The 16385-nt window shown below is 38.3% G+C and overlaps 1 protein-coding gene across 10 annotated transcripts in view; it reads right to left on the reverse strand.

The window, feature by feature from the left end:
• The window catches only part of LOC127412093 (kinesin light chain 1-like), a 64580-nt gene that overhangs the window by 45124 nt on the left and 3071 nt on the right, over positions 1 to 16385 (reverse strand). For all 10 annotated transcript variants that reach the window (XM_051648164.1, XM_051648163.1, XM_051648162.1 and 7 more), the window contains exons 2-5: positions 4407 to 4683; positions 4220 to 4285; positions 2988 to 3152; positions 2752 to 2830 (exon numbers count right to left, since the gene is read on the reverse strand). In XM_051648164.1, the coding sequence (XP_051504124.1) occupies positions 2752 to 2830; positions 2988 to 3152; positions 4220 to 4285; positions 4407 to 4682 (586 nt within the window). In that variant the 5' untranslated portion in view covers position 4683. The remainder of the gene's footprint in view (positions 1 to 2751; positions 2831 to 2987; positions 3153 to 4219; positions 4286 to 4406; positions 4684 to 16385) is intronic.

Genomic DNA, 16385 nt, shown 5'->3' on the forward strand with positions numbered 1-16385 from the left:
ATAAATAACCATATTGTAATGCCTATTTTTTTTTTTTTTGGAAAATCTAGTCAGTGAAATAAATACTTTTTAAATGAAAACTACTTCCTCTTGAACTTGCGTTCTCCTTATTTAGAACTTGACAAACAAAGTTAAAAATAAAATAAACACTCACCATAATAATCAATTTCACATTGCCACATTTCAGTCTGATATGTTGTTGATCAATACTATTATAAACTTTCCTCAAGAAACTGAAGATTTTTCAAAGCAAAGTTACAAAGAAAATATTACACGATTTTAGTAAAAAAAATACACATGAAAATAACACGTCTTGCAGAAAATAAATGTAAAATGTAAACACAAAAAAATTAATTAAGTGAGCGCATCTTTTGGCTTTCATAATATTCTTTAGTGTGCTTCATTTTAAAGTGTTAAAAGAGAGCGTTTGTATTACCACAAGTGATTATTGTCGCGCAACAGTTTGCAGATTACATTTTTCTAATCTGTGTCACCTTTTGTGAACCAGATGTCTCACCTGTTTTAATAACAAGCTCCCCTTCTTTTGATCACATAAGCAAAAATTCATCAAATGGAGCCGTACAGATGTGCGGTGTAGTCAAGCGCACCTCTGCACGTTAAAGAGATGATCCTGGTGTCTGGATCACAGTGACATTGTCCTGGCAGCGTGCGTCAGTCAGATCACGGTGGACTTCTGCATCCTTCGCTGTAGAGCGCTCAGAACCGGCCCGCAAAATCAGAATAGCAAAGAATCAGCCACGAGTTTGTGGGCGCGTTTGTGGCGTTGCCTGATCTGCATAATTCCTTTAGTGAATTTGGTGTTAAACCAGCGCACGCAAATAACAAGCAAATTCATCCCCCACCCAAGCCTGGTTTCAGTTTCACGTGAAGCATGCCCACTGACAGATATGGTCATGCTGTGCACATGGATATTTACATATAGCGATATACACGATATAGCAAAATCCCTACACCAAACCTTATCGTATGCTTATCGTACCAGTCTCATGGAATAATTTATTAGACTTCTGAATTATACTTTTGTGTCCTTTTGAAGCTTGAAGATGTATCATAAACTGCCATTGTATGATATCACTGAGAACAAAATGTTTTCACAATTTCTCCCTTTGTGTTAAGAAAAGAAAGAAAGTCATAAGGGGTTATAACAACACAGGAGTGAGTAAACAATGACTGAATTTTAATTTTTGGGTAAACTAATTCTTTAACCAAAAAGCACATTATTTTTTTCACTCCTTATTGATTTTATACACTGGCACACTACCTAAGAGCAAGTATTCTCTTGACTAGAAACTTGTCGGCTCCAGTTTCAGACTTTAAAAGACTTTAAATCAGCATTCTCAAATAACCCAAGAATTATCCAAAACGCTGCAGACCAAAAATTCAAAGGATTACGTCGCCACTACTTGAGGAATGAGTAGAAGAGATTAACGCCATCTTTCTGAAAACTAAGTCTCTTTGAAAGCCCTGCTGGAGATCATTTACTTTAGGGATGAATCGGTGACAGTGAAACAGCAGTCTGGCATTCATACGTCAGTATGAGGGCTAATCTGTGTACGCCTGGGACTCAGCAGTGTCAGCCCAAGACATATGATGCTGAAAACCCCCGCACACTGCCACAACACAACCGGTGCTGCTCTTTGATCAGTCTCTGCAGTGAATGAGGCAATTATCCAGCGGGAGAGCAGAGAAAGTGAAGGGCGGCAAAGAATAAAAAAAAAGATAGGAAACTCTGTCTAGCAGAACATAAGGCTAGGAACTGTCTTTATTTTCTCTTCCCCTATCATCCCACTGCTCCATTTAAGTCTTCTCTACTTTCACTACTTTTCCTTTTCGAGAAATACAGTTGTGGAGCAACAAACTGATTCAAAGAAAGTTTAGCAGAGCCTGAATTTAATGTTTTTTATGCTATTAAGCAAATTATTTTTCAAAGTCAGAGAATTTTTTTTTTCTTTTCATTTCTTTGTAACTCCAAAAAGTACTGTGGTGGTACCATGCTAATATCGTGGTCCTAATACACTTTTTTCACTTAAAATTGGGAGTAAACAAAAGTTTAGGAATTCTAAAAAGATTCAAACAAATAAATGTTGTGCTGAGTGACTCCAGCCAGGTCTCCTAAGCAACCAAATTTGCCCGGTTGCTAGGGAGGGTAGAGTCACATGGGGTAACCTCCTCGTGATCGCTATAATGTGGTTCTCGATCTCAGTGGGGCGCATGGCGAGTTGTGCATGGAGGCCGCGGAGAATAGCGTGGAGCCTCCACACGTGCTGTGTTTCCGCAGTAACACGCTCAACAAGCCACATGATGTGTAGCTTGACGGTCTCAGACGCAGAGGCAACTGAGATTCGTCCTCCGCCACCACGAGGACCTAGAGCGCATTGGGAATTGGGCATTCCAAATTGGGGTGAAAAAAATTAAATAAAAATGTTTTGGCATAAAATAAAAAGGAAAAATGTAAGATATTTCTAGGTCACTAATCAAATATAAGCACATTTGTGACAATTATTCACAATTATGGTATGAATTCATACCATATTCATTTACCATGGTATTCCAAGATACTTCAAAAATACCATGCTATTACCATGGTACATCTCCAAAAACTATGACAATACCATGGTAATACCATAGTTTTTTTTAGAGGAGGCAAGTCTATGTTTTGAATTAGACTTATGTCTCTATGTTCTGTGTTTTGCCAGATCAAAATTGGGTCCAGAACTGGGAGGTACTTACTGCCAGGGCCCGGCTCATCCTGCTCATCCGGGAAAAGATCATCCAGTGTCTCCCTACTGGTATCAGAGTCCTTATCATCCTGATGAGAGTGAGAGGGATCAAGGTGGAGAAAAGCACAGAGTGAGACAAATTTAAAAAATGCATATAGAGATAAATGAGCTGTACTATACATATACTGTATAGTAAATGTAATTAGGAAAGATCAAGCGAGGGAAAAACTTTGGATCAGATCTTACTGATGGGCTGAGGTCCTGGTCATATTTCTTGAGCTGGTTCATGAACTCCAGATGTTTTTTCTCTTCGTCCAGCTGGGCCACACTCTGCTCACTCTTCTGCAGCCGCTGCTGGGTTCCCGCCAGCTCGTCCCTCAGCCACTGGTTCTCCTGACACAGTCTCCGCACCTAGAGAACAGAAAACTAAGCAGCTTTAGGGCATTTTAACCTCAGAGTTTTGGTGCAGACCTGAGTCTATTTTATGTATTTAAAACTTGGGTGCATACCAAGGAACAGCACCCAAGTCTGCTTGAAAACAGGGGTACAGTTCACAACTGGTGTGAAAGCAATTCTGCCTTATTTGTGTAAGTGAACCGCAACCAGAAACCGGGTCTGAGGGTGGGTAAATAACATCAGAACTGGGTGAACTATTCCTTTCATTTGTGAGTGTGACAGCCCCAAAGCCAAATGATAAAATAATTAATAATAAATAAAATAATAATACATTTAAAAGATTTAAAGTGTTAATTCAGTGTGATTAAAAAAATAAAAAAAAACGGTTTAAAAAATGTACTCAATTTATCATGCCCCCTAACCGTACGCAAATTCCATTATAAGGAATTTTCTTACCACTGGAGCAATTCAAACTTGAAGTACCACCTTCATGTTTTTGCAAGTTGCAGTCAGAAGGGGGCAGTGAGCGCAACTCCAGCAGTACAGGCAACAAACCACACTTACCGAGAACAGGAGCACAAAATGAGCCTTAGAAAGCAGGACGTGTTCTTGCGTTCAAGGACAGTTAGACGGAGCACAACTCCATATGCAGAGGTTTCGAGATGCGTTTTTCAAAGTTTTAAACTGCATTTAACTAAAAATGGAGCGTTTATGTCACAAGACATTGAAAACTAATTAAACGCAACTACAGTGAGATGCATTATGTCTTTGAATTAAGCAGACATAATGCGTAATGAATTATTATATTAAAAAAAAAAAGTATTATTATATATTGAATTATCTCTATTTTGGGGCAAATTGTGAAAAAAAATAATTGCGATTAATTTGATTAATTAATCGGCATCTCATTAAATTAATTAGATTTTAAAAAAATATTAATTGACAGGCCCAAGCAACTGGAGTGAGTGTGTGTGTGTGTGTGTGTGTGTGTGTGTGTGTGCTCCAATGAACCCAAGAGCACGGTTTAATTTTTGATGTGGTGCAGTTTGTGTGTGTGTGTGTGTGTGTGTGTGTGTATGTACTTGTGCTCGAAGCTTCTGTTTCTCTGCCTCCACTGCGCTCAGGTGCCCTGAGAGAGCCATCATCACCTGTGCCATCGATAACAGAGAGAAAGAATAGCCAAGGTGTCAACACTGTTAAAACATTTTTTATTCAAAAACATTCCCACTCTCCCAGTTCGTAACCATGTACAGATTTTCCTCACTGCACCTGTGCTTCGCTAAGGCCTAGCTCCAACATCTCCAGTGAGCGTTGGATCATGGTCGTCTTCTCCTCCACAGCACGACCCTCCTGGCTCTGTTTGAGGCAGTGCAAGGTCCCCATCAGCCCCTCCAAGATGGCCTGATGCTCGGCACGGAGCGCCTCCAGTCCCTGCATGACCTCCCGGGTTCGACACAGGAGCTCATCCTGAGATAGCTTCTCGCCAGGGTCCCCCTGGCCCTCCGTCTCCTTCACACACACCATGCTCGACATGTCCTCACGCATCCTAAACACACACAATACAACCATGAAAACAGAACTGGGAAATGTATTAAGATGTATGAAAGTATTTTTATAACCAAATAATAAATACAAGAGATATTTATAAAACAATTAGTCTACTAATTTGATTGGAAAGCAGCGTTCCAAAAGTGCTGATATTTAGTATAACAGGACTGGGACGCGTCACTGTTTGAAAGACTCCACTTGTCTGTTTTTGACTGTCAGTCAGTGTGGTGCTCAGCGACATGCAATGATTGATTCGACTTCGGCTTTGTTAGGAATTGTTTTTGTTTGTGGAGCCAAAAAAAAAAAGACAAATTAACCAGCCGTTTTGTATCTAAAATTCAAGTTCCTTGAAATGTACTTGTTTAAAGGACTGTTAAAAGCAATTTCACACTCACAATAGTGGTCCTAGTGCCTACGGCCAAATCACAGCCATGCGTGATATTCAGAACAACAGCACTCTTGCTTGTGGGATATTCCCAATTGTAAAAGTGTTTAAAATTGCTAATGTTTATACAAAAGCAAAATATGTTTGTTAGTCCAGCTTTTGAGTACTAAAAACAGGTGAGTTCATACGCAGTTCAGTTATGAAAGAGAGTGACAACAACATCCTATAACCAAAGTTACTCCCTTAAATTTTCAGATTCAGAATAAGTATGAAATCCTTAAAGACGCAGTACAATGTCTTGATATTCACTAACGTTCTATGTCACTATGCTTACAGGCATTACTTAAGGCTACTGCGAGTTAGAGAAGAGGACTGACTTCAGTTACCTGTTCATGCAGTCATAATTTCATCCAATCCAAGGACAATTTGAGAGTCGCACCTGTTAATAAACAATTTTCAGCCCTAAACACTGACTGTGTGAATGTAAACCTTGAAGGCAATGAAATAAGAGTATTTATTCTCTTTCTTGTTCTTGTGCCTTGGAACCCTGAATAAATAAGCCAAGTCACACTAAATGTTAGGTGGAGAAAAAAAAAAAAAAAAGGACAAACTTTCCAACATTGCAGGGCAAAAGAATGAATTCCTAACCAACTCCCATAAAACACCATGTGAACTGGACCTAACATGCACTGTGGACATTTCATGGTGAACTAGCCCCTACATCTCCTCAAGCTCTAGAGTTTACTTGCTTTTTATCCAGATATCCTCACTTAGCCTTTGAACACAGATGTAACAGGATTAAGAGTAAAAGAACATATAGCATGGCTTGTATAAAGTAAAAATGCTTAGCCCACTTGCAAAGCTGTAAACAATTACCATTTCACTCAACAGCTGGGTTGGACATCATTAAGAGCAAGGTATTGGCTCTGATCATTGCCAAATTAAACAGAGGTGAGAAAGACTACTTAAACGACTAGATTCGTATATATTCAGCTAGGGTGTTGCAAGGTGGTTTCTTGCTAGTCCAAGTGAAAAGAGTGGTCCAAAGCCTCTATGATATTCCTGTCCCCAATTATGAGTAAAGTCTCTTTAAAGCAATTCAGTTTACTCCAAGGCCATCTTGGCAATATATTCTGGCAGCTATTTTATAAGTAGGCAATTGTCTTTGGATGAAGCAATAGAAATAAAGATGCTTGTCTTAGCAAGCACCATTAACACTAACAAATCTGCAGATAAAACTTGAAAAGTTCACTCTAGGGTGCAACCAAACCAACAATGTGATACATCTCCAGGAATTTGAGAAGCTATTCACTCTTTTCAGTCTAATCCAGGGTGGCCGAGATGAAACAAATTAGCTGTCTTTGTTGTTGCCAAGACACAACTCACCTGGTAAGGCAGATCTCAGTTGCTAAGACAGAGGGTAAGGCACGCTTGGTGTAAGCCCACTGTGAGCAATGAAAACCCAAAGAGTAAGAAAAGAGAAACCTTTCAAATGCAATATATCCAACTTAAGGTGAAGATGAAGGAAAAAACCCATTCATTAGGAATGAACATATCTTCTGAACTATCTTTTTTTTCAGAGGTTTTGCTCTACTGAAAACAATCGTTCACTCTCCTCCCTGCAATGCTCATGTAAAGGAAAGGTGGGTTTACATGCTAGTCCTGTGCATTGGGCTTGTGTTGTATTCCTGTGAGAGGGGAAAGCCACCAGGCAGGAAGCACTAATGCATGCTGGGATTAAAAAAAAACAAAAAAAAAACTGATGAATCTGCTGCACAAACAGACTGTTCAAAACAGACCTATCACACAAAATCCTCAGGTCAGACAGGGTGATATAAAATAAACTACTATTTGCACTATTACAGATTTCCAACCCAGGGACCCTAATATAAAAATGCTAGATTTTCTTCACTTTTCATAACTTTCATTAGCTACTACACTATGCTAAATTAATTTGTAAATTAACTCCATTTATCTAGAGATGTTCTGGATTCATCATGCCACTCTATTAAATATATCAAAGACAGATTAGAGTAACTGCCATGGATTGATCTTGTTGAGATACTGTAACTCAATTATCCAAGTTTTTGTTGGATGAATTTGTGATAAGTTACTGAACTTAGACAAACTCTTCAGCTGAAATCAAAAATAGAAGTCAAAAGAACTACACACATCACGCTTACGTATTCGGATTCAGAGAATGCACTGCAGCAGCATGAATAAATTGTGCAAATTGCACTGTTACTTACATTTCCTTTTTTTATGGTTTGCTGCTTTTATTTATGCTGTTAGTTATTTGTCATGTAGCAATAATTCAAAGCTCATCCTTTTATTCAATGATGTGTTTGATAATTGTCACCAACACTGTGATTTGCCTGTAATGTGTCGAGGTCCATGCGTGTCTCCTTAACAAGCTTAAATCTGAATATGATCAGATTACCAACAAATTACATTTTATTTTACCTCTGACAATGATTGCACTAACTACTTCTGGTTATCATCAGGGATATTAAATGATAATATAAGTAACTGAACATCTCATGTAAAGGATAATTTATAATTAATTATAAATTATCTATATTCAATTTGAATTGAATTAAAGTGAAGTTGATTGAAATAAGAAAGTCAAGTTTACTTAAAGGTGCTGTAAGCGATTTCTTCATGGAAAGGTATGCAAAAGAAATGTCCTACTCCCTTAAAGATTGGGCCACAGTCTCTGACACTTTCTGCCTGTCAATCATTTTGTGGTCTCATAGTGTTGTAGTTGCAGCAAATTATTGAGGCTTAATGCCATTTTTATGCCATGTTGTTCATCATCAACAGTTGTCAGTTAAAGGCACTATTTTGCCAAACACTGTGTTTTTGACAAACACTTTTGTTTGGTGTCGGTCTCAATAAAGCTCATTTGGTATCTTTGGAGTGCTGGGTTTTGGAAAGAGGGGGCATGGCTAATCCAACGGCTCTGTCTCGTGGAAGTATAATGGTATCAAATCGCTAACAGCACCTTTAAAAAGACATTAAGCTCATTCTGTTTAACTTTCCCTCTTAAGTTGTCACAACTTCAATTTTAAAGGCAGCACAAGCAAAGTTAAAGTTAAAACAACAGATATTTTGTACAGTGCACTACTGCACATTGTATGTCATATCCAAAATGATGATAAAACACTACTTGAAATCTGATGTGACTGTTTAAACAATGCATTTAAAAAAAAAACAGTTTTTTTTTTTCATTCAGATTTCAAATACATCATACATTAATTTGCTTTTTTTAAAGAGTCAGACTAAAAACAACTAAATGGATTTAAGTCGGATGTGCCAAAAATCTGGATTTTTTTTCTGCCTGTCTAAACAAAGTTTGAATCTCTCTGTGCCACTTTATAAGGCCTAGGGTTGGGAACTGAGAACCGGTTCTTGTCCAGAACCCGTTAAATAAAAAAATAAAAAATCTGGAACAGTTTGATTTTCCAACTCAGAATTAACTAAGAACTGTCGAAGTCAGACAAGCCTGAAGTACAACATTAGCTAAAGAACACAGTCTAAACTGGCTCTGGAACTGTTCCTGTGTTTATATAATTTTGCATTTCAAACCTGTTACACTTCAATCAGGCAGTGCAGTTACTAACTGGTTGTTGATATGACAATGTGAAGATAAAGATACTTATGGGTTTTGCTGTAATCAGTGGAATATTAATAATATAAATGTAATCACATTTCTTGTTTGTTTAGAATTATTATTTAATATATGGTTAGGATCAATTATCGGATTGTATTTATGCCTCTAAAAAGTATGCAAACATGCTTTTTACAGGAATTGTATTGAATTTATTTCTGATTTTTTAAATCTGCTCTGTAGAAACTTGAAAGGATCTCATCATTTTGCAACTGGCTGCTGAGGGCAGTAAATGCAACAAGAATCGCATTTCTAATTTCCAAATAATTCTTCCTTGAAAGTACTGAAAGAATCATTAAGAGGAATCGGAACCGAAATTGTTAAATTCTTTACGATTCCTATCCCTTACGAGGCATGTCCTGATTCGTAAATATTCTAATGAGTTCTTTTTTATTTATGTTTGCGTATTGCACCTCTCTTCATAAGAGGCGTTGAAACTTTCTTCTTCCCAGATCCTATAAAGGCTGTTATGTTGTTACTTGCTTTATCTGTTTTTGAGGATTGATAGCAGGATTGTTGTTAGTTTCCTTATGTTCCCATTAGTATTACTTAAAGCTGATTAGATGATATGTTACTTTATAATACATATAGACCTTTAGTTAAATGTATTTTAGTGGATTCATGTGTGCTTTGAAGAAGAGGGATGTGAAATCCCCAGAGTAAAGCATTAAAACACATTTGCACTTCAAACAGTAGCATGAAATCTGCATCTGCATCCCAAAAGTGCATCTGCTCACCTTCATGTGCATTTCCCTATGTTACCTTTGTTTTTTCAGTTCATTTTAAAAGCACATCACCATCATTATGGAGAATAGCACCCAGAGAAAGAAGAGTCTCGGGTTACTTGGCAATTTTGAATGTAAACACTAATATAATTTGTTGTCCTACAGCTGTGTCCGAATTTGCTCTCAATTTCCCAGTATAGTTGGCATTATGTGGCATCTGCCATGTAGTGATTAAGTGAGTTATTGTAGAAGAACCTCTCTTGCCATTGTGCTGACACTCATGTTATTACTGTAGCAACCCGATGTAAATATTCCAGATATTGAATGACTATGTTGTCTGAACAAAATGGGCCTGAATTCATCACTTGCAAAATAACAGAGTGGACAGAAAGTCCTAAAGATCGGAATGCACAAAGCGATTTGAGATCATACGAGGACAGCCAATGCATTACTCCAGACTTAGTGAAAGATAAAAGATGATAAAACAAATTACTATAAAACACTGCAGGCCTTTGATGTGATCTGTACATACCTGTACAAACCTGAGTATGTTCTGCTTGCGGCTGAACCCCAGTTATGAGTAAATAACAAATGATAATGATCAATATTTTATTACTCAATGTGGATATGGTGAGAGAGATGCAGTAATAAAGAAGCTGTGGTTTTACAAGCAGAGATTGAGCAGGCTGGGTAAGAGGCTCAATACACAGAGCTGTTTAGCCAATAGCTCTACTTTAGCGTGACTCACAACCCTGCCATCGGGAAATACTCTCCTGTTAGCTCAGGAGGAGGGGGGTTAAATTTCTAAAGCCAGTAACCATAACAACATCCATACTATGGAGTCACAGGAAGGGGTATTGCTGACATTACAGGAAGGCCATAGAGAAGGGGAACAAATTGGGGCAGAGATTAAAAGTGGAGTCTTGTTAACTCTCTTCCACATCTCAGACTAGTGTCTGTCTCTTCAGCTCCTTATTTGGCTGTGGAGCAGAGTTTGCCATGAGAAATCGCTGTGTTGTGCTTCATTTAAATGAGCTCTGCAAAAGGCCTCTGATTGCTCTGACACTTCAGTCTAACACATTTAGCTTCAGAGACGCCACCATCACTGGTTTCTCAAACATTGTTGGTAAATGTTACAATACTTTGTCTTTCTCAAACTTTGCCCTCTTCCTCTGTTATTTTGGGGAAGCATCTTGATGGATATACTTTAAGTAACAGCTGTGCATGAATAAAGAGGAAGAGAAACAAGTAGTCTTAGCAGAAACAATGATGATGTTGTGATAGTCTTTAATGGCCAGGACAGCACAAACTGGAAAATCATGAGTACACTGAGAAAAAAACAAAACAAAAAAAAACAGTAAATGACCAGTAAAATTGATTTAATTTTTCTTCGTAAGCTTTTGCACACAGTTTTTCAAAGTAAATATTAATGGTATAAAATACAAAATGTTTAAGTATAATAAGTATATTAAAGTACAATCTACTTTAATTCACTGACGAAACATTTCAGTAGACAAAAAACTCCAGACAACATGAGTTGTTGAAAATGAGATTTTTGATAGCTTTATACAGTGCGTCATTGAAGAGCCGCTAAGTTTATCCCTCACAGCCTCTGAATGAAGCCTGTTTTCAATCCCCTCAAAAATCTAAGATGGCGCTACTGTGAAAGTCTATGTAGTGTAAAAGATAACATCACTTGCATTACTGGCAATAGAATCATGATACATACAGTAGCTGTGCATGCAGACCTCAACACTTGCCTCACAAAACACGATGACAACAACAACAACCAACAGGTAATTTTTTTTATTTATTTTTTTTTATCAGGAATGGGTAATTCCGAGTAGAAAATTAACTTCAGACATCACAAAATAAAAAGTTTCCAAATGTAACAACAAAATCAATAGTAAAAATTATGCAAACAGTTAAACCATGCAAGCTCATGAATTATTCAAGACGGTGCATGCTGGGAACACCACCTTTGAAAAGTTTAGTGAAGTATACTTTATCTGTGAAATTTACTCAAATTAGAGAATAAATATGACGAGAGTTTCTACTTTAGGACTGATACATAATGATGCATTGTAAAGATAAACAATCATAAATAATATTTAATTTCAAGGTAGAGCATTCATTTTTACTTGTTTGAATTGAGTATAAATGTAGAATTTACTCAGTATTTCCAAGTTCATGCATAAACTAACTTATTTAATGTAGAAATTACTTAAACTTTTCCACTATATTTACTTCAAGTAAAAACAACTTTTTTTTTTCAATGTACTGTGTCCAAAACAGACGTGCAATATCATATATCAGATATATTCATGATACTGTATATCTTGTAAGGATGTGCGAGACTAGTCGACTAAACGGTTCTGAAGTTACTAGTCGACACTGGTATAAATAAATTTACATATTTTAGGGCCTATAACACAACACATCGAAATATATATTTGTAAACAAATGTAAAGAATAAACACATACCTCTTAGAGATCAGAGATCATTGCTGATAGGATGGTTTGGTTATTTTCCAGATTAATTGCTCATATGTTCACTCTATGTGAGTTTTTTGCGTCTTTATATCAACAGTGTCTGAATTCCTTCCCCAGCAAATTATTCTTGAGAAAACGTGAAAAGCCCTAATGATTTGACAAGTGCTGTAATAAGCCCTAAATACTCAAATAGCCACAAAGCAATCTTTTTTATTACTTATTTCCTGTGTTTCCGTCAGGCATGCGCATTATTCCGCAAGGTGTGTGATCTGTGTCTAATAATACTGTGAAAAGAAGCTGCGCTCCAGTAACCAGCAATGCTTTGTGTTATGAATAAATTATGCAGATTAGTGAGTACTGCATAGCTTTACTTCTTGCCAATTTTAGATATACTGCTGTTATTTTATTTGTTGTAACTTTCAGTTATTTGTCTTTTTGTGATTATTCAGAGCTAATTTTGTTATTTTTAGTTTTCACCATCATTGTGAATGGTATGTTATATGATTAGGTCTGTGCGTGTTGCACGCTCTCCTGAGTGTGTGCGCGACAGAAACCATTGGACTGCTGAGAATTTCAGAATAAAAGTCAACCATGATTCTTAACCCTAATGACTTGTTTGTTTACTTTTCACATGTTGCGGGTCCCCCCCAGGCACGTCGGGGCCCTAGGATGCCACCTGTTTTGCCTGTAGGACGGGCCGGCCCTGCGTTTGGCTTTATATTTTTACAGAGGCTGCGCTTAAATTACTGTCATATTAACGAATTAATTAAATAGAATTAATAATACAAATATTATTTAAAAAAAAGAGATATCTGGAGCAGATACAAAGTTTTGGTGGTGGTGCGGGAATCAGATTTCGTTTGAAAGTCCCTATGGATGTTTTCACATTTAAGTCTTCTTTAAATCTGTGCATGCTTGTATGTTATTTTTTCCGCTGTATGAAGGTAAAATAGTGCCTAAATGATTTGCACACGCAGAGTAAGATTGTAAAAGCGTAAATGAAGTTACAAGCGTGACAGAAAAATCTGCATGCACAGAGTAAGATTTGTGAAAGTGTAAATCAAATTGCAAGCATAAAAATGTATTGCATGCGCACAGAAAGTTTTGTAAAGTTGTAAATCAAGTTGTAAGAAAAAAATATTAGCAATACTTCAATGCTTTGCATAAGTGTAATTCATGTGTTGTGAATATGTAATTGCATATTAACACAAAGTAAATTTGGTGTGTATTCTTCTGACTTCCTTTTTTTCGCTCTTACAATTTTGGCACTGTTTTTGCACCTAAACATGACCAAAAACATTGCAAACCTGCAATCAACAATATGCAAGCAAAGAAAGGGAGTCAGGAACAGCAAAATCAGTCTGTATGTGTAAAATAAACTACTGCAAATGTGTAAATGACTTGTGTTTGTGGGGAAGGCGGGTCTACCTGCTTCTAGTAACCAATCAAATGAGGTTTTCGTTGACCAGTTTAATCTGACCTGATTGGTTTAATAACGTGACAGACCGCTTGTTCTTCACATGGCTCAGCGTCATTCCTGTTGGAGCTGACACCATTATTGATATAAATCTCAATCTAGTGTTCAAATGCTTCTTGTTGCTGTTCATTATTTTAATTATATTTAAATTACTTTCAATTACCATTGGCATAATTACTTTCAATTATCATTGGCATGGATGGATGAATGGACGGATGGACAGACAGACAGAACTTGTCACACAGCACAATCAGCATTAACGTCATCCATACGATTCCAGTGGTTAAATGAATGTCTTTTAAAGCGATATGATCGCTTTTGTTGCAAAAAACATAAATATTTAAGTCCTTTTTAACTATAAATCATCACGTCCAGTAAGCAGCAGTACGTGCATTCATGAGAGGGCTCCACCGAGCAGGACTCCACCGGCATTCCCACCCTTAGGGAATTCCCGGAGGGGGGCACGCCTTTGACCAAGTGAGAGTGATCGATGGCCAGCAGCTCCAGCCTAACATCGCACTCACATATCCATATTTTTCGATCATTAGGGACCGGTTGTATCGAGTGACGCAGGACACTCAAACCCATGAAAATACAACCCAGTTATTAGTCCCGAAGAGCCGTCGGGAAACACTTTTTCAGGCGGCTCACCATAATCCTATGGCAGGTCACTTAGGACAAGAAAGGACACTGCACTGGTTAATAGCCCACTTTTATTGGCCGGGCATTTGCGGGGATGTTCGCAGATTGTGTGCGGCATGCCGCAAATGTCAGTTGGTGAATCCACCGGCCACCCCAAGAGCGCCATTGCGCCCATTACCATTAATCGAGGCCCCCTTCAAAAGAATTGGCATGGACCTCGTCGGGCCATTAGAGCGGTCAGCACGCGGATATCGGTTTGTATTAGTCCTGGTGGATTATGCAACATGATATCCGTAAGCAGTGTTTTTGCGCAACATCATTCACGGAGTGTTGCGGAAGCACTCTTCAAAATTATCTCCAGGGTGGGGATTCCAAAGGAATAAGTCACATACATAGCTTTATGAATTGTTCGGGTTTAAATTGATTCACACCAGCGTTTATCACCCACAAACTGATGGGCTGGTCGAACGATTTAATCGGACTCTAAAGAATATGATTCTTAAGTTCATACGCGAGGACGCTAGAAACTGGGACAAATGGCTGGAACCCCTATTATATATTAAAATATCTAAAAATCCTTTAAAAAAAGATCCTGAGAAGCAGCATATAAGATACACTATATTGCCAAACGTATTTGCTCACCCATCCAAATAATTGAATTCAGGTGTTCCAATCACTTCCATGGCCACAGGTGTATAAAATGAAGCACCTAGGCATGCAGACTGCTTCTACAAACATTTGTGAAAGAATGGGCCGCTCTCAGGAGTTCAGTGAATTCCAGCGTGGTACTGTGATAGGATGCCACCTGTGCAACAAGTCCAGTCGTGAAAGTTCCTCGCTACTAAATATTCCACAGTCAACTGTCAGTGGTATTATAACAAAGTGGAAGTGATTGGGAATGACAGCAACTCAGCCACGAAGTGGTAGGCCACGTAAAATGACAGAGCGGGGTCAGCGGATGCTGAGGCGCATAGTGCGCAGAGGTCACAACTTTCTGCAGTGTCAATCGCTACAGACCTCCAAAGTTCATGTGGCCTTCAGATTAGCTCAAGAACAGTGCGTAGAGAGCTTCATGGAATGGGTTTCCATGGCCGAGCAGCTGCATCCAAGCCATACATCACCAAGTGCAATGCAAAGCGTCGGATGCAGTGGTGTAAAGCATGCCACCACTGGACTCTAGAGCAGTGGAGACGCGTTCTCTGGAGTGACGAATCACGCTTCTCCATCTGGCAATCTGATGGACGAGTCTGGGTTTGGCGGTTGCCAGGAGAACGGTACTTGTCTGACTGCATTGTGCCGACTGTGAAGTTTGGTGGAGGGGGGATTATGGTGTGGGGTTGTTTTTCAGGAGCTGGGCTTGGCCCCTTAGTTCCAGTGAAAGGAACTCTGAATGCTTCAGCATACCAAGAGATTTTGGACAATTCCATGCTCCCAACTTTGTGGGAACAGTTTGGGGATGGCCCCTTTCTGTTCCAACATGACTGTGCACCAGTGCACAAAGCAAGGTCCACAAAGACATGGATGAGCGAGTTTGGTGTGGAAGAACTTGACTGGCCTGCACAGAGTCCTGACCTCAACCCGATAGAGCACCTTTGTGATGAATTAGAGCGAAGACTGCGAGCCAGGCCTTCTCGTCCAACATCAGTGTCTGACCTCACAAATGCGCTTCTGGAAGAATGGTCACAAATTCCCATAAACACACTCCTAAACCTTGTGGAAAGCCTTCCCAGAATAGTTGAAGCTGTTACAGCTGCAAAGGGTGGGCCGACGTCATATTAAACCCTATGGATTAAGAATGGGATGTCACTTAAGTTCATATGCGTCTAAAGGCAGGTGAGCGAATACTTTTGGCAATATAGTGTATTTAGACTTGCTTTTAGGGAATAGATCTTGAATCCAAGTATATTTTGTCTTTACTGCACTCGCAGAAGTATAACCAAGTGACAAAATACACTTGTATACAAAATACACTTATATTTAAGATACATTCTCTTAAAGCAAGTCTAAATATCTTATATCTTGTTTTAAGGATTTTTAGACAATTTTAAATGGAAAACAAGACAAAAACACTTGATAACAATAGGATTTTTTGCAGCAAATTTCTTTACCGAATTAAACTTAATAAAAAGTTTTTTTTTCCTTTAATTCAGTGCATGTCATTTAGAGGTATTTTTATAAAATGATTTTGTCCTCTTTACTGTTAGCAAGCACGTTTATTTCAACCTTTTAAGTCGAGGCAGAAGCTGAATAGTTGGTTAAGAGCTAACGATTAATCGCTGCCATAATTGACGAATAGTCGAATAATCGT

This window comes from Myxocyprinus asiaticus, chromosome 21, assembly GCF_019703515.2.
Source record: "Myxocyprinus asiaticus isolate MX2 ecotype Aquarium Trade chromosome 21, UBuf_Myxa_2, whole genome shotgun sequence".
Taxonomy (NCBI): Eukaryota; Metazoa; Chordata; class Actinopteri; order Cypriniformes; family Catostomidae; genus Myxocyprinus; species Myxocyprinus asiaticus.